This window comes from Nothoprocta perdicaria, unplaced genomic scaffold (genome assembly GCF_003342845.1).
Source record: "Nothoprocta perdicaria isolate Ctin4 unplaced genomic scaffold, notPer1 scaffold_95, whole genome shotgun sequence".
Classification (NCBI taxonomy): domain Eukaryota; kingdom Metazoa; phylum Chordata; class Aves; order Tinamiformes; family Tinamidae; genus Nothoprocta; species Nothoprocta perdicaria.
In genome coordinates, this window is record NW_020456254.1 from 1,234,082 (window position 1) to 1,257,022 (window position 22,941).

The 22,941-nt window shown below is 41.5% G+C and overlaps 1 protein-coding gene across 1 annotated transcript in view; it reads right to left on the reverse strand.

The window, feature by feature from the left end:
* Nucleotides 1-332: 332 nt before the first annotated feature.
* The window catches only part of LMBR1 (limb development membrane protein 1), a 61,713-nt gene continuing 39,104 nt past the window's right edge, over nt 333-22,941 (reverse strand). The window contains exons 9-17 of the mRNA XM_026052976.1: nt 21,863-21,935; nt 16,135-16,215; nt 15,025-15,101; nt 14,721-14,798; nt 14,060-14,133; nt 13,735-13,825; nt 12,212-12,278; nt 7,757-7,918; nt 333-6,284 (exon numbers count right to left, since the gene is read on the reverse strand). Of these exons, the coding sequence (XP_025908761.1) occupies nt 6,202-6,284; nt 7,757-7,918; nt 12,212-12,278; nt 13,735-13,825; nt 14,060-14,133; nt 14,721-14,798; nt 15,025-15,101; nt 16,135-16,215; nt 21,863-21,935 (786 nt within the window). The 3' untranslated portion in view covers nt 333-6,201. The remainder of the gene's footprint in view (nt 6,285-7,756; nt 7,919-12,211; nt 12,279-13,734; nt 13,826-14,059; nt 14,134-14,720; nt 14,799-15,024; nt 15,102-16,134; nt 16,216-21,862; nt 21,936-22,941) is intronic.

A 22,941-nucleotide genomic window follows, 5' to 3' on the forward strand; every position in this document is an offset into this window, starting at 1 on the left:
GCATCAAAACCCCACTGTGAATCAGACTTTATTGAAAACACAGTAAAAAAAAATCTTCCTACAAAACACTGAAAACTGCAACATCTCAAATGAAGAGAAAAGAAACACGCTACTACAGCTTTCCACATGAAAATGCCAACTAGCTAAAAAGGCAATTATTATATACAGCTTTGTATCACAGGGAAGCATCCACAGCACAGAACCTGATACAGCATTTCTCCTTTTATGTCATTTGTTTGTTTCTGCATGGCCTAAAATAAGCCAGGAAGGGTCTGGAGGGCAGATGTTACATTGCAACAGTTTCCTATGACAGCAGCACTAACGATGGTCCAGGGAATTCTCAGTCGTGTTTTACCCTCCTCCAAGGTACATTCACGTGAAGCAAAATAAACACGCTGCCAGCTCCTAGAGACCCTGGAGCACAAACCAGGCCAAGGGCAGAGGCCTAACTGCGTCGTGCAGCCTCAAACAAGGTTAAGATTGTGCGCAATTATTTCTAAAAGCTCAAGTCTAGAAAAGTAACTAGCTGCAGTGCAGGCCAAGCTGCAGTGCAGGCCAGGCGGTGGCTGGTGACACCAACACTCACTGGCCACGGGGTTTGTGGAATGACCCTGTGCAGCTCCCAGCAGTTCCCTGCACACAGACCCTCTGTCTTCTCCGCGGCCCCATCCCCATTAAGCCTCTCTGCTTTCCCATATTAGTACTCAGCACCATTCTTTTGCTGTGTCTAATGTATTTTCTGACACGTTAAAGACTTCCAATCCATGACTTAAACATCCTTTCCTGCCCCCTTTCTCAGAGCAGTAAGAGGCCACATAACTTTTGGAACAGGAAAGAGGGGCTCAACTCGACCCTCTGTTACGGAGCTGGTCAGGAGCTTGGGAGGTGGTGGTTCCACCACGGGGCGGCTCAGTAACAAAGCCAAAGTGGGAACATCCATGAGGAAGAGGTCATGGAGCACCAAGAGCCTTTTCCTGAGGGAGCTCAAGGTATCCCTGCAGTTCACAGGGCAGGTGCCACCGTCACACTGCTTTTTCTTATGATTCTTACCGTCATTTTACAGCAACAGAGAGAAGGACGAGGGCCAGAAGGGGAGCAGCAAAATGTCAGGATTAGATGAAGACTGGGACAGCCAGAGCCTCTGAAACCTGGGATTCCCTGAGCGCAGCCTTGGCCTGGAAAGGTCTGAAAGACCTGTTGGTACAGCTCTTAAGGAGGTTGGATTTAACAATTCCAGAATTATCATCCTTTACAGGATAAAATGATTACATTGCTCTCACTGTGCCTGCCTGGAGCCAGCTGCTGTGTTTGTTACACATTCAAAGCCAGGGATATAAAGTGTATGTTTTAGCAATGAAGTAGAAATTTACTTAGAAAAATACAATAATTAATAGAGAACTAGCAAATGTGCCCAGGTTTCCGTTGGCAAAGCAGAGCTACATTCACAACTTCAGAGGCCTCTATGAAGCAGGAATCAGGGCACTGTTACCCCACGAACCACAAAATCGGCATCGTAAAAAGTCATGAGGTCTCTCCAGTACAGAAGTCCTGGGTTTTCTGGATAACAAGCTGTTGATTTCCATACATTTCTTCTTTCTGAAGCAACGGTTTGGAGTGTTTCACCACTGAAGCATCTCAGAAAAATAAGGAGACAACCTCCTATTTAAGCTTCGTGCCAGTGGGCGCTGTCACCGCTCTATTCAGGGTCTCTCGTTCTGGAGTCACTTCATTCCCAACAGCGATGCCACGGAGCAAGCCGGTAAATGGCTCGGCAACGTGATGGAGGAAAGCGAGCCAAGGCACCCGTGCTAAGGAATTAAGGCCAAATTTAGAAAAAAGGATGTTCCACCAGCTCCCAAATTTCAGGAGCTTAAAATAAAAACCCATTTAAGGTATTTCCTTTCACAAAAATGGAGTTTCAGTGGTAGCAAGCAGAAGTGGCAGCAAGATCAGGGCCCTTCGAGCCAGGGCCTCTCCCTGTCTGCACTTGGCAAGTGGCCGACTTGACTTCTTGCCCCTCCAAGGGACGAGGCGGCTCCAGGGGGCCCTGGGAGTCGCATTCCAGGTCACCTCCCTCCCGGCCTTTTCCCCTTCCCGTGTGACAGACGTTGTCACCTTTACTGTTAAAACCCAACAGGCCAATCGAGGAGGGCCCTGCGGATGGGACGGGAAGCTCTCGCAGGGGACGGATCCGTGAGGACATCAAACAGCAGCCAGGGCCTGGGGCTGCCCTGCAGCGTGGGAGGGACAGGGGCTTTGCTGGGAGCCTCACGTGGCTTTAATGCCACAGAAGGTACCCGCCAAGGTGCCTGCAGTGAATTCAATACTCGGGAACCAAACGTATAAGCTCCTGGAGGGCGCTGCAAATGCATTTGCACCTTTAGAGGCATCTGCAGGGTCTCTGCAGCTTTGGATGCATCCTTTCCAAGGCCAGCACATTATTCAGGATATTAGCAGCAGTGGGTAGAGGATCTCACTGCCCTCAAAGGCTCACAGTTCAGATCGGCACTTGTTTGATCAAACGGAACCCAAAGCATTCCCGCCTTACCCTGGCTGTGCAATTACCCTTAACGTGTCGCCCCCACTAGGGTGACTTTCCCTAGGTGAGAGAGACTTGTAAAACCATCCAAGTATATGTAAAGCGCCAGGACTTGGCTCTCCTCCTCCTGAATTTGCTATTCCACAATTCCAGAGGCTGCCCGGACTCCACTAAGCACCGGCCGAGCTGCAGGGATGGGCTGGGTCCCTCCGCCTCCTCTCACAGAGGGGTCCAGGAGGAAAATGGGCTCCTTGGGTGGCCACTCAGGAAGCAGCCGGGTCCTCCCCCTGGCCACCCTTTTCTCATGGGGCTCCTTGAAGCCAAGGGCTGCCCCATGGGGCCTGGGCAGCCCCGGCACCCACAGCCCCAGGGAGGTGGGAGGAAGCGGGTCCTTCCCTCTGGCTCCGCAGCAAGGGCCACTCGGCAACCGAACACAGAAAAGGTCTCCACAAATCCTTTAATTTCTGGGACGCTGTGGAACAGGCGCTGCAGAAGAGGTGGGAAAACAGGGCCGAGCAGAAGCCTCATGTCACACACAGGAAACAAAGCTCACTACGAAGGCCAAAAACTCACCCAGCCACCCAAGCCTTTCATTCTTAAGCTCAAGTTTTGAAGGGGGGGCTTTAGATTTAAAACCCCCACAATACTACAACTCTGCCACTGTACTGAACTATGAACACAAAACACAGCCCCAAATAGCTACTTAAAAGTTTACATTTTCTTGGCCTGCTGTGTGGTACCTGCTTGAAGATGGAGCTTTCGTGAGCTCGGACCTCATAAGAAGTGAGGCAGGTGTCGATGTTCCTAAGCTCAGCTGTACACACCTGGAAGGTACAGACCACCCGACTCTACAGGAGTCAAAACTACTCGGAATGTGCTGTTAATATCCATTAAGGAATTACCAGTTGCTTGCATTTAAGTGAATGTATCTGTGAAAAAGATATAGTGACGGGTATCGGACACTGAGACTGTCTGCAAGCAGCCGTGTCTGCAAGGAGCCTCGCAGGAGCAGTGCCATTTCCAGGCCAAACACGTCGTGGCCTCAGCGGTGTCACAACAGCTGAGCTAAAACACTGTCAGTGTCAGCACGGGGGAGTCCTGGACCTCCCTGCAGACGAATCCACCTCAGGAGCCACAGAATCTCAACCAGCCTCTGCATCTCAGTGTAAAATCTTCACTCAACCCATGGATCTGACCACAGAGTCCATAGGAGGCACAGCTCCCCTGCTCCCCCAAAATAAATCAGCTTTAAAGTCCCCCTTAACCTCCATGCTTCTCAGCAGGAAGGGTCTTTGCTCCACTTGGGATCATGTGTTCCTGGATTACTGATGCCAAGGAAAACCTCAATCCCAACAGTCCCATCGCTGGCTACTGGGAATGAGCAGAGAGGGCACTCGGGCTGGCTCCCATCTCCACATTTCCTCCTGAAACCCTTTAAGTCCAAGGTGCACTGAGCTCCTAACAGAAAGCCTTTAATAAGAACTGGCCTCCTTACACACTGCAGCTCAGCAGCCCTGGTAAGAAACTAGGAGAATTTTAGTCCTACTCTCACCTGCATGGACAAGTGGGGACATTTCTCTTATTTTTCAACATTTCTCTTATTTTTCACTGCAATGTTAGCACATAAGGCTCCAAGCTCTGAATACCTGAATGATGCCCCTAACAAATGTCCTCATGTTTTAAATGTAAATAGACACAAAAAGAAAAAAAAGAAAACACTTTTAAATTATAGCTCCCTGTTCTTTGCTGGGGAACTCTGATTCAGAAAAAAAAAGAGATTTCTGTCCAAAATTTCAGCATTAAATTCAAACAACTTAAGAGATGCCTGTGTATCTTAGTGAAATTGAACAACTTTACTTTAGGTCTTTGGGACTCAGTACAACACACCAAGAGTCAATTTAATTAGCCTTGAATTGATGCTAATGCCACACAACAACGGGCAGCTCTCCGGCACGTTACTACAGCAGTATTTACATTAACACTCCGGTTCCAGTCAGAAAGGGGCCCCCGAAAGCCAGGGAAGCCTCACGTAGAGCGGAGCTGCTCCGTGAGACGCTCCAGGCCAAACAGGAGACAACAGCAGCAGCAACAACCGCACGCCCAACACACACACGTGTCACATCCAGCCGGCAACAAGGGCTACAGCCCCGTGTGGCTGTGCAGAGAAAGAGCCCGGCAGGTTCTGAGGCGGCTTCTCTCCCTGCAGAGCCCCACTGGGGACACCACCCGTCACACGTGGCGGGTTCAGTGCAAGAGCTCAGGGCTCAGCCGGGGCGGGAGGCCGAGCGGGCCCCGCGTGGCGGCAGCTCCCGGCGTCGCCCCCGTTGCAGCTGCCTGACCGTGACTCGCAGCAGAAGAAAGGGAAGGGAAAACACCCTTTGGATGGTGCCTTGGATTGCTGGTGGTGTCTGGGATTCACAGACAGCTCAGAGATCTCCTAAAGCTGCAGGAACATTAAGAAAGGGGCTTTACCACCCACTGAGGCCATCCTGAAGCTCAGCCTCAGAGCAGCTGACTTGGAATATTGCAGGAATTTATACTACCCAGGTGGAACACGTGAGTGGTACTCACCAAGCAACCTACGTCAGTTCTACAAGCTTAGAATTTAATTTACGCTACCTACACACACAGCCCTATACACATGTTCATGGCTATACATTACAAAACAGACTGGTGAAAGATACTGGGTTATGCCACAGAACAGAAGTCCCGGTAACTATAGTATAAATTCAGAGAAATAACTTACTTCAAATGAAAAGGTTGTAAAAAAAAAACACCTGTGCAATTGCAGCCTCCTAGGCCTACGCTGCTTGCATTGACTCCAAGCACTGCTGCTAGGCAGAAGCTGACGGGCATCTCTGAGGGCTGGGGTGTCCCTGGAAGGGCACCAACCTCCACGGCTCACAAAACCACACAGGCTGCGACTAGGGGGCTACGCAGCTTTTTACAAAGCCAGGCTCAGATTTAACACTGAAGTTTAATCTTCATCCCGTGGGTCACTCTGCTCGAGAGGACACTGTCTGACTACAGGGAAACAAGGGCCGTTCAGGGCTAAGAACTGGAAGCTGCAGACACCAGAAGCTTCATACTTGACTTCCAAGGAAGCTTCATGCTTGACTACGAGCAACTTGCTGAGTCCTTCACCAAGGGAACTGGCACCTCCACCAGTTACTTTGGTTTTGCAACAGTTCTTAGGGGAACTGTCCACTTGCTGCCAAGGGGACCTGCTCTGGGTAGTTCACATTTCCAGTAAGGGTCATACTGGACTTCAAGTGCATTATTTTTCTTAAACTCAAGTCTTTATAGCTGTTTCTGTATTACAACAGGAGGTACCGTGCACTTAAATGGTAGCAAGTTAATCCCTAAAGATATGAAACTGTCAAAAAAAATAAAAAGGAATGCATTTTTCTCTTCAGCTTCCAGTCTTCAAGGCACCTCCTGCATGAACTTACTGGAAAAATCAACAAACAGACCACAAGGTAACTGGGGAAAGGGGGAGCTGCTACAGCCAACTGCCTCAGAAGCCCAACAGCGTCCAAAGAGGAGACAAGGTTGGACCCACACTATCACCAAGTCAAATCAAGACAGAAAGGTTGATGAGATGACGGGAATGCCACGTGAGGTTGGTGTCTTCAGCTCTGTTGAGTGCAGATGATTGTTCATCACAGTGATTTCTGATGCCCGTTTGCAGAGGGCTTTGCCTCCGAGTCTCTTGGATTGTTTGATAGATGAAGTTTATCTAATCCTGCAAAACATGACAAGGAATAAGGACAAGTTAGGATTCTTACGTTTCATGCACGTGTTCAACCAAAGTATACTGCAGACAAACTCAATTCTACCTTGTGGGGAAGGTCTCCATGGAAGACCAGAACTGATTTTTTTGATTCAAAAATGAAACACTTCCAGGAAATTCCATCACTTGTGTTATAAGCGGGAAGAGTCCATTAAAATGGACTTGTTTTACCAAAACATAGAAGAGACAGAAGCTTGACTTTACACTGCCTTAATGCCAGATTTAGCAGCTGAGAGCTGCAATTCTTCCTCCGTTCTTTAGTCTGTCCATCAACACCACAGGCCCAAAGAACATCCTGAAATAATTTAAACAGCACCTTTCTGAGAAGCACCCACTGCTGATTTTAAGATCATTTGTGATAAACAAGCCCTCTCTAAACTGTTTAAATATCGAAAACAACGACAAAAACTGATGCATGACGTGGTATGATCTGTCCGACTTAACTCTCAAGGTTTGGTTAAGTTCATTTTACGAGAAGACCTTGATTCATCTGTTATAGACTTGCATAATTCTATCTTGGCCAATATGCAAACTCCCTGAAAATACAGCATGAAATCCATGGACAGAGTTACACCTAATATCTTCCCCCAAAACTTTAAAAAAATAAGAATTCTATTTTAGCCGTACTGTATCAGTAGGGCTCTGTATTTCACTTCCAGTTTAGTAGGTTTGATTCTACAAAATGACTTTCCAGTAGAATTGCAAACCTTTTAAAACATTTAATTGCCCCCAGCTGAGGTGCATCCCGGGAAGTGCTTCGATGTTGTTCCCCATGCTCCCAACTCTGGAAAGCAGGGAGCACTGAAGCCAAGTGCCTGCATCTTTCAGGCCCTGCAGCCTGGGCATGGACAAGGTTGTCAGCACCTGCTAGTAAAGCTTCACTCCCAACCCTTTGGCTTTCAGCAAGGCCTGGCTCTAGGAGCCTGGAGAGGTAGGAAGCTTCACTGATTAGTCGAGATGATGTTTAGAAACAGCACAGGAAGATCGTACATTTTCTACTCTATGGATTTATCATGTCCAACCTTTCCTGCATGGTCACATTGAAGTTCTTCGGACCACAAATACACAATTTGACCATTCTGGACTACCTCACGCTCTGGTTTTTCAACTGGAGGTTCTACTCAAGCCAATTGCAAATATTCTGATTTTCTGAACAAGCAGATCTTAAGAAAAACATCATGACAAGGCAGCTAAGATTTCCACTAAGATATTTTTATAGAATTAATAAGTGGGTTTAAACAAACAAAAAATCCTAAAAGTTATTCTTCGTTTCAAATGTAGGCTATGGGGACAGCACAATATTTGAAACCTGCCTGAAAACAAGCAGCTTTGTGAGTTGCACAGAACTTTAACTGCAGCACCTAACTTCATGCTGGAAAAAACAGGAACAGATAAAACACAAACTAAGTTGTCACTCTTATTACCTATGGCCTTCAGGAGCTCCTCTCGGACAGCAGAGGTGAACTTTCTGACCAGACATAACGTCGTCACGATAGCAAAAAGCAAGTTGTAAGACAACACGATATAGAAGTTCCCCAGCCAGTTAAACCTCCCAAAGTCTCCAAGAAGATCAAATCTGGTAATTCCTGTGAAAATTGCATTGACAGTTCACATTTGGAATCATGATTACATTTTTCTAATAACAGACAAGTTTCATTCTCTTGTTTTTTTATATATGAAAGGAAAATACTTGCAGACAACATACAGCGTCAGACCCCTGGTTGAGTACATGAGACAGTGTTCAGGTGCTTTGGCCTCCTGATTGTCTACCATAAAACTGTAAGACAAACTTATCAATCAAAGGTCGAGTTTCCTAGCAAAATGACTGAATCATGTGAGTTACCGTTATTTATCCTAGATAAGAATTTCCCCTTCATAATTTCAATAAATAACTAGAAAAATCAATACCAGTGTGAAAACTGGGAGAAATGTCAGTTTTATGGGCTCCTTGCCTACCTCGGAAAAGGCTGGAAGCACTGTGAGCTTTCAGAATAAAAAACTACAGGTAACAAAGGGCCTTTCTGTCCACGGCAAAGACAAAAGCCTCCCAGCAGCAGTGAAGTCTTCACAAGGGCTTTCCAGAGCCACTGCTTTTGAGATCCAGGTTTAAAGACGCCTTTCCCACTGCAGTTTCTCTCCAAGTAGCTGCCACTATACTTGGATATACATGGCTGGAACTCCAACCATGGAGTATCTGAACAGAAGGATGAGTCTGGCTGAACGGCCCTGCAGCACCAGTGCTTGGGCTTTGCACTGAGCACAAGTTGGGCAACTGCTAAAGCTCAGGTTAACTGAGCAGGATTCCTCAGATCTGTTTCCACATTGGAGGACACATCCCAGGAGAGAGCAGAAAGAGCCGCAGGTTGTTTCTTTGCCACATTGGCTTTGAGAAGGCCAGAACTCAACAAAGGACCAAACATTTAAGTAACACCCCTAGGTAGGGGTGTTACCCTTAGGTAACTGCTGCCTGTGTTTGAGTCGTCACATTCCAGAAACATCCATGTAAATGCTCAGAACTGAGAGAAACGGTGGGAAGGACAGAGGTTGGAAGTGGCCTCATAATCAAAACAGCAGGAAACTCCAGGATATCTTCTCAACAGAGAATACCTCGACTGAGGTTCGTGGGAACAAGTTTGGAGTCACCTCCAAGGTGTTTGAGCTCACGGATGAGAGATCCTGGCCAAGAAACCCAAGGTCCCTCATCCAGCCATGGTGGCGTTAAGAGATACTTTTCTTTGAGTTCAGCATCAGCCATTTAAATTAAAAAACACAAAGATCAACTTTGGCATCTAAGAATGAAGAAAGTAAAAGGAATGAGGGTTTAAAAGAATTAAAAGAAGGACTGAAGGTTATCAGAAAAAGCACAGGGAGGGAGAAACGTCAAAAAAGCAGAGACATATAGGAAGATGTCTGACTGGCGTACTGGGAAATACACAAGGAAAAATAACAATTTTTTCACACTTATAGCCAAACAATGTCCTTAGGAACATTTACAGGAGAGTATGTTAGTCCTGCTGCAGAGCTATGCGAAATCAGGTATGAATGTAGAGGTCTGTGCTGGTTGGAATGTAGAGGTTCTCCACACTCAATCAAGTTTGAATGTGGAGAGAACTTCAAAGGAAAAGGAACAACATGAGTAGGATTTTGGCTAAAAACTTTTGAAAAAAACAAAATACTCCTTGACACAAGAAGTATTCTTCCTCCTTCAGAAGAATAGCTAGCAAGGAAGAGGCACTGTTAGAAGGACAAACAAAAATGACATATGATACATCTGTTTAGAGCAGGAAGGTAAACTACAATCCATGAATCACATCTGTTTTCCTCCTCTGAATAGAAAAGTCATTGCATATCTGAAAAAAAATCTGACCATATCATTTTGTAGGTCTTGGAAAGAAAAGTGTTAGTAAGTTCTTACCAACCTGCAGAGCAAGGATCTACGGGCCCCCTAGAGAAAAAGTTGCCCCAGACTGCGCTTGAAAACTAGCTGCTAGCTACCAGGACAGAAAGCCACAGCTCTACCAGACACAAATAAATTTCCAAAAAAGCTTATGATAATTTACCAAATATACTGAACGGGTTAAAAAACAAACCCACAAAAATCCCTATGCTTTCAAATTTTACACAAGTTTTTACATTCAGTAAGTTTCATATTTCCTTAACCATAGGAAGCAACAATCAAGGGGAAAATTGTTGCAAAACTTTTCTTTCCGCCCCCTCCATCCCTACCAGAAGACTTCTTTTGCTTTGCAGTTCTTTCCCTGTGCATTCCTGGCTCTCAGGTACTCTCTCTTCCCAATTTGTCTGACAGTGGTTAGCAATACAGCGCTGACGGCAAAACATCTGTCAGAGCAGCACGACTCAAAGGCTGAAATGTACTGGAGAACTTGAGTTAATTTATTTTAGTACAAACCATTCTGGAGTTCTCAAAAGTGACAGATAAGAGACATCCACCACTTATGTATTTAATGAGTGCTACAAAACATGTACAAATTCTCATATTTCCATCTTTACAACTTGAAAGAGGTCAGTGCATGTATTGGGTAACTTTCGCTAATTTACCTTTCCATAATGATAAAGTCCAGGTTTTTTTTTTTTTTTTTCCTTTTTGCATAGCCTAGAAGCTTGCTTTTTTAATAATGTGAAAAGACTATGAATCTGCTTAACATTTATTTCTTTTCATCTCTTCAGTGCCACAGGGCGGTAGCATGTAATGCAATACACGATATTTCTGAAAGCACCACATGACTCACTGTACTCTAATACACTATTAATCCTGTTTGGACAGCTGTGTCTGTGCATTTGTTAGCTGTGTGTTAATTGTTCCATCTTTTTTCTTCTTTTATTTATCTCTATGGCAAACTATTCAGGAATTTCATTTGTTAGCCTTTTTCTTCCTTTTTTTTTTTTTAAAGGGAGTTTTACCATTAATCTGTTTCCTATGTGACAACAACACACCCAGCATGTCCACTTTCCTCTACAGAATCTGTTTATTATCAGCTGTTAATCTCATAGATCATTAACAACGACTTTTTTAATTAAAAATTGACATGCCCTAAGTTTTTGGAGACAATGCTTATATTTGGAAACTCCAATACTTATATTGCAGACTTACTTATATTTGTAAAAAATCCAAAACACTTTCTCTTTTTTTCCTAACACAACATATTGTAAGTGAAAGAACAGTGAGTTCTTAGCTCTTTATCATCTCTTTAGAATTAGCTCTTTAGAATTAAATTGCGTTAAATATTTGAATTGTCCTTTCAAATTTTGGTTAAGTTTCACAACAGATTTTTTAAAAGGGAAACACCTGTAAATGTATTTTCTCAGAACTGGAATCTCCAAAACATATCATACTACAAAGGCATTTGCCTATTTACCTTGACGAATTTTTTTTTTTAATCAATTAGATTTAGTAAATAAGACTCTTCATGTGTTGATATACACAGCATAAAAATATAGTACAGCTTATTGCAAAATTCTGCATACTATCGATTTGAGAGCACTCTAGTTGAAAAGATAACCAGCTATGAAACTTTTCCAGTCTGGGGCCTGAGTCTAAATTCCGAAATTTTTATTTCCGACAGTTATATATTTCCGACAGTTTTATTCTGTCTGCAATATTCTTAATGACATTCACATTAGCTGCAAGTCCTCTGCATGTACCCCTTTAACCCATGGCAGCGCTACAGGCTAGCTTCAAGAATTCACACTGAAAATCAGCCAATTAAATAAAACTAAGGCACTAAGTACCTTGTGTTTGCAAGTTGCTAAAACAGTTTCATACTCCTGGCAGTTCCTAACAAGAAAAGTCAAAATTTCTTGAGTTCTAATTAAGCTAGATTGCAAATGTCTGAAAACTGGAGAACACAAAAAAGAAATCACAAGCAGATTTTAAGGAAAATGCAAATAGGCTGCTTTTTGATATTGCCATCACAAAGTTAGGATATTAATAGTGCTCTTCTCATTACACACATACTTGCATTCGATATTACAATCACAAAATTAATTCACAAAATCCTCAAAATATATTTGTTCATAAAAAGAAGTTGTAGTAAGATAACAAACATGAAATTACTTTTCACTGAACTAACACTTGCCAAATCTGTTCTTCTGATCATCCCCTGTTTTAAGTTGATCTGGCCTGCTTTTTTAAAAGAATATAACCAAGAAAACGCTTAGCATCTTTATTAAATGCACATTCTCTGGTGTTTAAACAGAACCAATGCTCATGTGGAAAAAAAGGCCACGTGCACATGCGATTTTCACTGAAATCAATAGCGAAGCAAATGCCATAAAGGCCAGCAGCAGGTTTGTCATCGTTTTTTCAATTCCTCCAATAACACCTTTATTTTCCTCTTTTATTCTTCCATACAACTCACCCAGCGTTCGTGACATGACTGGCAACGCGGAGCTCAGCACCAGGATGGACACACAGTTCCCAATGATCTGTAGAAAAGAAGACGAACACATCAACTATAAACAGGACTGTCCCCCAAAAAACAGTGGTCTGGGTAAGAACCATCCTCAACTCCTCAAAGCTGCATAGGCTAAACTGAACCTCAAGGAATTGCCAGCTCCACACTGCTAGTCTTGCTTCTCTGCCATGCTTCTCCATATGGTGCTATACAGCTCACGTTTGCCAAGGAGGACAGAAAGTAAACACAGGATTATTTGTTCTTAAATTGAAGTTGTTAGGTGTAGGTGTTTTTATACTTAGATGTAAAATATCTCCAAACTAGCATATTGCAAAGCATCAACTGTTTACCTAATTCCTGCTAACTTTTATATAAGAATTATTGTAGCACCTGGAATAGATGATTTATACATCAGCTTAAGCTTATAGGTAACTCTTACAGGATTAGCATTATTTAAGACACTACAAAGAGCTTCCTTGCAAGTGAATGCCCGCTGACTACTTCAAATGGTATGGAAAAATTCACAGCTGTTTAGATTTTACTCCAGCTTTTGTGAAGCTCTTATAAAGAGTGACTGAAGCTTCTTTCTCTCTCAGGGAATTACCATCTTCAGCTCTAAATCCAGAATAAAGGAACTGAAAATTAAAACAAAATAAAAACAAAACAAAACACAGAGATTCTGATGAGTCAACAGGCATTTGTGCCTTCACTAATTATTTCTACATTACTCTTCGTATCCTGTAAACAAGCAATGGAAAACTATGAACAATGCCCTCCTACTCATCTGCCTGGGTAATTCTACAAAAAAACCCTCCTTTTTCACTTCCAAAAATTTACAGTAAAAAATAAGTGGCTCTATCAATTAGTTTGTACAATGAAACACACTGAATACTTAAATTTAACATTTGGTTCTCTCTTACTGATCACCTCCCCTCATCAGCTGTGGGAATATTTTGCCAGAAACCTATGCATGTTCCTCAGCACTAGGTAAGAGCATCTATTCTGAAGCCAGTGTTAAATTGTACAAAGTCAAATTAGCCTCAGACTGGAAAACGCTGCTGAATAGACAGCCTCAGTCTTACTTTAATTATTCAAATTTGAATTACTCTGTCTGCAGGCCTTGTAGCAACCAAGTTCTTCAGATTTCAAACAAGCTCCCTGAAGTACAGTTAGCACAATCCAAGTTACTCATTAGCAATACGTTTCCTTTGAAACAAGTTCTTTCACTAGCTTTTCTATAGCTAGTTAACAAGCTCTGCTATTCCAGCCTTTTTACAAGTGAATGGATGCCATCCAAACTAAACAGAGCACATCCTTTTTCCCACTCATTCAGCATTTTGAAAATCTTCCAGTTTGTGTTTACGCAGCTTACAAACAAATACTGATCACTGCAAATGAGCCATTCAGGGCAATTACTAACTAAGAGAGTCAGTTTGTCTTGGGTGGCACAGGAGAGGGGAGGGGGTCGTCACCATCCCAGCCTTTACCTTTGTCATAGTTGTGTCATCCTTCCTGGGGGTGAAATTTTCAAAAAAACGAAGGCTGTAGAAGCCGACGACAGAAGATACCATAAGATAGCTGTGAGAATCAAGGAAAAAGGAGCCTCGGAGGAATGCAAGCTTCACTCAAGATCTCAGCAGTCTCCTGAAAGTCTTAAGAACCACAGGAAAAAAAAACACAAACACTTGGAGTGCTTCAGAAGGACTGACCTGTCCTTTCTTCTCTCCAGGCAAGTGTCTTAGTAAATTACCAGTGTCCCAGAAAACTAGACAGAATACTTGTTAACAGACTGAATTCTTAGAGAAAGGATACAAAATCAAAATGATTTCAAGTGCTGCTCCCACAAAACCAAAAGTGGACAGGGAGGCATTTCCTATTCCAGGGCCCTGCGAGGAGAAAAATACTTTGGATGGTTTAATGAGCACATAACTGTTTATAAAGTAACTTGTACCAAATAAAAAGATGTTTTGGAAGATATAAAGTGTTTTTCTCAAGTATTTCATTACAATGAACTGATCTGCAGGTCTCGCGTTCTACGCAATTGTATCAGCTAACTTGTAATCTTGAGCAAGACGTATTACCAAGATAGAGGAGCATTTTTTAGCTTTCCAGTATTACAATTCACATTTTATGCACACTGCACATACCCATTATGCTCATTTTATGCATGCAGAATTAACAGTAATTAAGAGCATTAAGAGATTTCAATCTGAACGTACATGCACAAAGCATGAAGTAGAAAGTTTTACCAAACTGACTGAAAACCTTCGTAATTTCCATGAAGGTAAACCATGTTTTGAGAGAGGAACAAGTGTTCTCCAGCTTTTCAAATTGTTTTTCAATCTGTTTTCATTACATGTGTACAAGACAAACTAAATCAAGACTGAGGCCCATTATTTTCAATATTAAAGCAGTTCTACCATACAAGGCTTTACTAAACTTATCAAAATCATAAAGAAGGAGTTTACTTTACCCCCGATCCTTTTGGCATTGCAGTCTCATCAACCAACAGGTAAAGAATGTTGAGAGCAACTAAGAAGACTGAAATAGACTACGAAAATAAAAAATAAAAGTGGTTTCACTATTTTTTCCACATTTACACAATGTATATATTGATCCTCCCCAGATTTCACAGCTTTAAGATTTTCTAAAAAAGGCCAAGAGAAGAACACCAACTTTGTTGCTTCAATACACATTATCCCGAAGTGTTAAAACCATTACCCAAATGACTGAGGAATTTCACAAGCTCTCTGTTGAAAAGGGAGTAAAATTTTTACCGTCTCAATCAGTAGCAATATCATAACAGCTGGATAGACTAAATTCCTTTCCCAAGCAGAAGCTTTTTTCCGACGCTCTGTTCAGAAAAGGGGAAAACAAAAAAAAACCCAAAATATACAAGCATTATACCTTAGATTAAAACAAAGAGTTAGATATCTATAAATTCCTATTATAACCATAAGTAACAAAATAATTTTAGATTGAACTGACACCAAACAGTTCCTAATAATAACCAACCTGAAGAGGCAGACCAAGCAATGCTAAAAATACAAAGTCTATTTAAGGAGAGGTCATGTTTTGCCATGTTGTTTTTTTCTTGCATACTGCAGTTTTGCAAAATTTCAAATATATTCAATTGGAAAATATGCTATTTGCACGGTTAATCAAGCCACTTAGGTAACTTTGTACTCCAGTCTGGGCTGCCATAAGGTAGCACTACCCTTAATACTGAGATATATAATAGGAAGTAGAAGCTTTTCAGGTGTATTCATTGAGGTGTGCCCTCTTATAGCACAAAGATGAGACTAATTTACTGGGCATCACCAGTCTTTCTAAAAACAAAAATCCCAACAACTTTTTTCTTAGCAGAATATTACCTACATGTTTGATCCTCACAGGGATCAAAGCAAAAATCTTACAAGTTTTTTAGTAGAAAGGGAGATTCTTCTTCAGCCACTGCCCTTACAGGAAGCATCACTTTTCAGCTTTAAAATACACGAGCCAACTACGAAGTATTTTATTGTTTTTAAGCACAATATGACTGCTCTAGAGGCAATTCAAACACTAGGAGGAAACCAGTGTCTTAGGGTCAGTCCAAATAATCATAAACATAAATCAGTTTACAAAATAATGTGATACTAAGCTGCATATCAGGAAGTCAAAAATGCTAATATGTCTCTAAAATTACAGTAGAGATAATATTCAAATCAGACTTGCTATTGTTAAATTTGTTTGCTAGAAGAGTGGAGTGATTCCATGTGATGCTTCTGTGGTAATGACAGAAGTTTGAAAGGGCTGCAAACATACAAATTTGCTTACCATCAAAATTGGTAACGGTCAGGTGACACTTACACATTGCAGATATCTTAAAGTTGTTTATTAAATCGTACCTAGATTTGTTTTCTTGCTTTTCACTTTTTCAAGCTCCCGCTCCAAGTCTGCTGTCTGATACTCCACTGTGGAAGATATACCTGTCAGAAGCAAAGACAATTTGAATTTGCATGGCACTAACTACACTACCATAAGACAGATGTAGTGGGAATTTTTTTTTTTTATACAAGATTTACAAGACATTAATATTGTTGCCTCAAAACTGCAACTCGCTGAGATACTTTAATACCTTTCAAACAAGAGGCTTAGTCAAGAACCCTCTCATTTTGTCTAAGCAGAAGAGCTCTCCACATCAGCGGTTTAACTGTGTGATCTACTGGGATCCCTTCCTATTTTGCTAGCCAGCCACAGCGCATTAGAGGAGAACAGATATCTGAGATGCACAGTTCCAAAATAAAACAATTTTGGTGAGGCAGAATGGTTTGAAGGCCTCACTCGGTTGCCTCCATCTCGTTTATATATCAAGATGGACGCCAGGCGCCCACGCTGAGGTGCTCAGTCCGCGCAGGGCAGCGGCCTCCAAGCGGCCGCCACCCACCAGAGCCCCCCTCACTGCTGCCACCAGAGCCACAGTCCTCGCACGTACGTCACTAGGAACCAGCTCCTCAAACTCAGTGCCACACCAGCTGAAAATAGACAAACGCAGTATTGGCTCCTCTCCCCCTTACTCATCTTTCCCCCGCTTTTTTCCCCCTCTATAAAAATACACTGATCAGGCGATCTCTTCCTCCAATCTCTCCACATACCTCAGAACATCCAGCCTATTTCTCCTCTCTCTCTCCTTTCCTCTTCAACCTCCTATTCTGTCTTCCAACTGTCCATCTTGTACACAGTGGTTTCTTTTGACTCCACTCTCTCAGCAGAGTTCAAGTAAGCGCTCAGGGTTCAAGCTTCAAGAAGTTGTCCCGAGAGCCTCTCCTTCAGTTCTGATCCCATTACCTTTAGCTTAGCTCCTACTCTTCACAGGCACAAACTGCAAGTACTTTAAGATCTGCCGGAAAGTGGGTTCCACCCTCACCTTTGTCCCACTCACATCCTGTTTATTTATGAATCCTGCCACCTGAGAATGAGTTCAGAGGATTCTATATTTATATATATTTAATGCCTTCTCGAAGCCAGTCTCATCTTGCCAAAACACTTTGTGGTGGCATCAGCTCAAGGTCTCAGTAAACTCCAGGTCCTCTCTAATACCCTCTTTCTTGATCTACTTGGACACCCAGACACCCTTCTGCCTACCAGCCATTCCCATACTCTTGGCATCACCGTTGATTCCGGGTGGAAGGGAACAGCACAGTGTTCAGATACTGTTTCTCAAAGGATCTCTAATAAATCTCCATGAAACTTAACAGTTTTGTTTAGGCTTTTATCTCAGATCTTAACCATTTGCCTGCAAAAACTAAACAGCACTCAGGTTGCTGGCATCCTAACCCTACCTTACGGCCCAGTCTCCCTTCCTTATTCTTGGCTCCCTGTTGATGCAGCAACCTCAGCCCGAGATGAGGGGACAAACTTCTCACCACCAGCCCCGCTGCCTCCGACCCAGCAAGGGCCTATCTGAACACCAAGATAAACCAGAGTCTTGGACAATTAGTGATGCTTTTGATTGTATTTATTTTTCAAGGCAATATCGATTTTCAAACAGGTGTCTAAATGCTTCCAAATTATTTCTGCAATGTTTAATTGGACATGTACATTTGCATGTATGTTTTCACATACAACATGTCAGCTCTGTTGCACATAAACCACTGACATAACCAGTCATAACCATAACTGTGACATGCACCAGTGACATAAAACATATTTTACCAATTACCAGGAATTACCAATAGCCAAGCAACTGAAGTCAGGATAAACCACCAGCTTTGTGGCAGTATTTAGCTGCTTTAACTGAAATATCTACAATACTAAAGTCAACTGGATTTCTCAGAGTATTTTACTAGGGAAGCAGGCAAGTCTGTTTGTTTGTTTGTTTTTGAAAAGCTTTTTAAGCAGGTCTCTTCAGAATGAAGATAAGCTTTTGTACTGAGGTATTCCCTACACACTGATTTACAGAGTCTGAAACATTTGTTTTGTAGAATGACTAATTGCAGGCAGAAAAGTGTCATGAGCTTAACTGGAAGCAATTGAAAATACAGTATTTAAAAAGTTCATGTTGGATTTTTTTTCTCCTCTAAAATTCATTCTCTGAGGAGAAGTCTTATTGACAGGAGATATATTTTTTCCCTTTTAATATGAAAATTCAGAGCTCAAGACACCCATATCCATGGGAATCCTTCCAACTAAGGCAATGTAATTGAATTAGATCCAAAAAAAAAAATTCAGTAGAAATTCTGCATCAAATATAAGAGTTGTAGTTCCTCCTTAAAATTGGTAGCAAATAGCAGGCTGTTATGCAAAAGGATATTTTACAAGAGGGGAAGGCAAAGTTTTAGATCAGTCAAAAGTGTATTTGAAGAGGATGTACCTCAATTCTTAAAGCTCTCTAACATTAGCTGTATTTCAAACATGCACAAAGTTCAATGTCAGCGCTGTCTAGCCAATAAATCAAATGGGTAGACAAGACTTGTTTGGACTAGCAATGAAAAGTCAGAAGGGATTCTCCGAGAAAGCCACAAAGCAGCTCATTTAAGGTCAATTTAACGGTATTATTCTGTTTTTCTTCCAGCCCCGACATAAGATTTCAGTACCTCAAAGGAAATTGTAAAAGTATCTATTTGCATTCCCCCTAGGTGATTGGCAGTTCAACACCAATTAGTTCAAAATTACACTGTTACTAGCGTGCAATAAAAACAACACCTTTCATCTTTCTTACATAGGTAAGGATACCTTCAGAGCCAATAACTTTGATCAAGTAAGTATTTTTGATCCTACCCCACCCGTCTCTTTGGATTCAGGAAAACTAATAGCTGAAGGCAACTTTTTTTTTTTTTTTTTTAATATTGAAAGAAAAAAAGTCCCAGCTTTATTCTTCTACTGTAGGAGTGATGTGGGTACTGAAATATAATACACTGGAAACAAATGTTTTTCCCAAAGCCCAGTATCTCTTCAATAGATAGAAATACTAGGGTAGATAGCATGATCAAACTTTCCCTCCCTCCTCCTCACTTTTCAGTTATGCATCAGAGATATCCGAGAAGGAAAAAAAATATATATTGCTTCCACAAAGAAAACATGCTTCCCATAGTTAGATTTATTTTCAAATACGAGGAGGCTTGCAGAAAATGCTGTCAAAGGCTCCACAGCCACGACAGCTACATCGACACTAATAAAAGCCACATAGCTCATAGTTTCGCCCTTAAACTCTCCTCCCAAACCAGAGGCTTTAACCCAGCCTAACCAGTGCAAACAGTGACTCAGGCTACTCCCTTGCTATGCCCAGGTGTTGTCTGGAAAAGCATTAGGAGAGGCCCAAGCAGTGCCAGGAGTCTGACAGCAATTATTTACCAAGAATTAGTCGGCACTGACCATCACCATGTACTGCTGGAGCCTGTGCTCTCGTCTTCTTTAATTTTAATAAAAAATAACTCTTTAGTTATTCATATAAGTGGAGTATATGTTTCAGAACACTTTGTTGCTAAACTAGCCAGCAGCCTTAGTTGAATTAGAGCCCTTAATACCTGGAATATTTCATTGCCACTGTTAAAACTGTGGAAGAACTGCAGAGACAACACAGAAGTCCTTAGCTTAATGCAGCAGCTCCAACAGAGCCACAGAAATCACTTACACAGTCCTCATGGTGAATCCCAGAGTAGGGTCTCTAACACTGGAGCACTACACTTATTAATGTAATTAGCACCACACCTTAACCTGCACACCTTTCAACAAAATGCAGTAAACACTCTGAGCATGAGGTACTTAAGCCTCTGTACTTCCAACAAATACTGTATTTGTTTTTCTGGTGTAATTTGTAGTAGAAAGTTCTGGCAGAGGTGATGAAGGTTTCCATCCTTGCCACATAAATAAGAACCACACTTAAAATTACTTAAACAATTACTCATAAAAATCTTGCAGAATATCTCCTTGCACACACAATATATTCTCCTCCACCTACACGCTATTTTCAAGTTTAATTTTTATCTAATTTTCAGTGAAAGCCCATTAATTTTCTCTGTATACCAAACTGCAGGTTTTCAATCATTCCTTTCGTTGGCAGTGCCAACGCCATTCCCTCGATTTGTGACACGTGAAACAATTCAACTCCCTCTCCTGAAACAACTTCAAGCCCTGTGTCTTCCACATCTCAGGAGCAAGAGGGCAAGAGCAAGGGCCCTTACACATACACAGGAAAAAAAGCAAAAAAATCTGAAATATCTTCTCCATTCGAATGGCTGATACGACTCAGCACTACTTCTAATAGATACCTGAGTAACTACTGAGTCGTTTTTTGGTAAAGCTTTCCTTGTAGGTAAGCATCATCAGCATGACAATATAACATATTTGGTAACAAATAATTTACAGTTGCTAGCTAACACCAAAAACACAGCAATAATAGTAATTACCCCAGCAAAGCTTCAAAGACATCTGCTGCACACACCACTGTTTGTGTGCACACACGTGCCTGTGTCCATGCAAAAACAGCTTCCAAACCCAAGGTAAATGTTACTTGCAAGACATAATCTGGGACAAAAGTACAATGATGAATGCTGTCAAGATGCTTATAACTTCAGAAAGTTAAGTAAAAATGTTTCCAAAAAATGGGTGTTTGCCCCTTGCGAATGAAGAGCACTAAAAGCATGGAAAAATTAGTCATTATTTTTCCCCAAGCTTTCAACACAGGAGTAAAGATAACTATTATGTTCTATATTGTTAAAGGCACTGAACACAATTATCCCCCATGAAATGTTGATCCAGACGTACCCAAAGTGTCAGAACTAGCATGGAAATTGGAAGCTCAAAATTTGAGCCTAAATATTCTAACAGATTCTCTGACCAAGCTATATAGAAGAGACATACAGAGATTTAGGAGAGAGAAAAACTGAGGTAGATGAAAAAAAGAAAGAATAGGACAAGAAACATGGAGGAAATTAGGAAAATTAAGATAAAAACCTTATTTGCCTTTCAGAACAACAATAACAATGTAAAAAAGTCATGACATGACTATGCCTCATTTGCCCAATTTGAGTGATTGTGTAGGCTGTGGATGCTTCATCGACCCACACATTGAAAAGCAGTTTAGAAGAGAACTTTAATAACGTGGTCACCAGATTAGGAGAGTTAGAATCAATACAGCTGCTGTAAATGGTGTCCACAGTGCTGTAATATTCTTTATCCTACAAAGTAAAACTTTTTATTGATATTGAAACACTTCAAAAAAATAAGAGCACAAAATTGTAAAACTAAGCTTGCGAAGCTTAGTACTTATGTAATCATTCACTGTAATGCATGCAAAGAAATTATTACACTTACCATATAGCAACTAGAATACGAAGAATTATTATGCTATTGAGAATTTACATTAGTAATTCATTAAACAAAACAAACAAGTTCTCAGTGCAGTAAGCTGAGCCTCTTGCTAATATTTTCTTAGACTAAAATATGGTCATTTGCCAACCTAGACTAGTTTGCAGTAAGGGTGGTGGCTCTGCTAAGCTATTCCATTTAGGTTCTCAGTCTCAGTATATTCATGCACTAGACCTGAGGAACATGCTAAAAATAGAAAAAAAAAAAAAAACCACAAAAAACTCTATTATAAGCACTAGATTTGAAGCAATTCCAGAATATGCATACCATTAAGCCTCCTTTGAATTGCTGCTTCCTCTAAAGTGATGATGTACATCTGCTCATCCAGGTCTTCAAGGATCTGTACGTGGGAACAGAAACATGAATTGATTATGAGCAGAAACATTCACCTGCAGTAAAGTAGCCAGGCTTGTTTTGTTTCAGCAGCATTTACACTGAATATATATAATACACACACACACACACACACACACACATTCTACAACACTGATACAAGAAAAGACTACCATAGAAGTTCAGTTCTATTACAGAATTATTTTTTTTCACTGTAAACTTCAAGTGTTTAAAACCATAATCAAAAAACTATACATTTTTGCAAAAGTCATTTTTCATACAAGTCAATATTTCAAGCCATATCCATCTCTTCTGGAAGCTAAAAGTAAAATATAGTGAGACTGTTTATCTTAGCACGATCAAGTGCGCTGACTTTAAAGCTTATAGAGAGCAAAAAAGCTCTATATGTTTTCATATTCAGTTCAACCTTGAAACTACAAAGAAGAGGGATGTAAGCCCTAAACATGTCCAGATTTCAATAAACACAAACTGGAAAACTTGACAACAAGGCCCCCCAGAGCATTATTGCATGGTACAAACCTTCCCTGCCCTCACATGGAGTTTCCTACAAGGACAGCCTGGTCTCTACGCTGAAGAGGTTCTTAGAGACATCAAGTACCCAAAGGCCAGGCTAATGCCACTGAGGACATAAGGAGCTCCCTTCTCCTTTGCCCTCTGGCTTTAGTTTGGTCTTAGCTCCATTAGCTCCTGAACTTGGAACAGAAACAAACTTTTCAGGCACTTGTAAGACCTGGACATAGCAGGCAATACTGGAAACAAGTGGTAATACTGACAACAGCTGTGAAACGTGAGAAACGAGGGAATGTCTGTACCAGCAAAAGGGGTGTTTTTTTCTTATAAAGGCAGAAAAAAATCTATTAAAAATAGTATGTATATAAATACTAGCTCTAGAAACTCAGATGAGCTCAAGAGAAGGTTATGTGTAAGTACATACGTTGTGAAAGGGGAGGAAGAGGAGGGAAAGACAGCCCTTAACATGCTGCTGCTGCAGT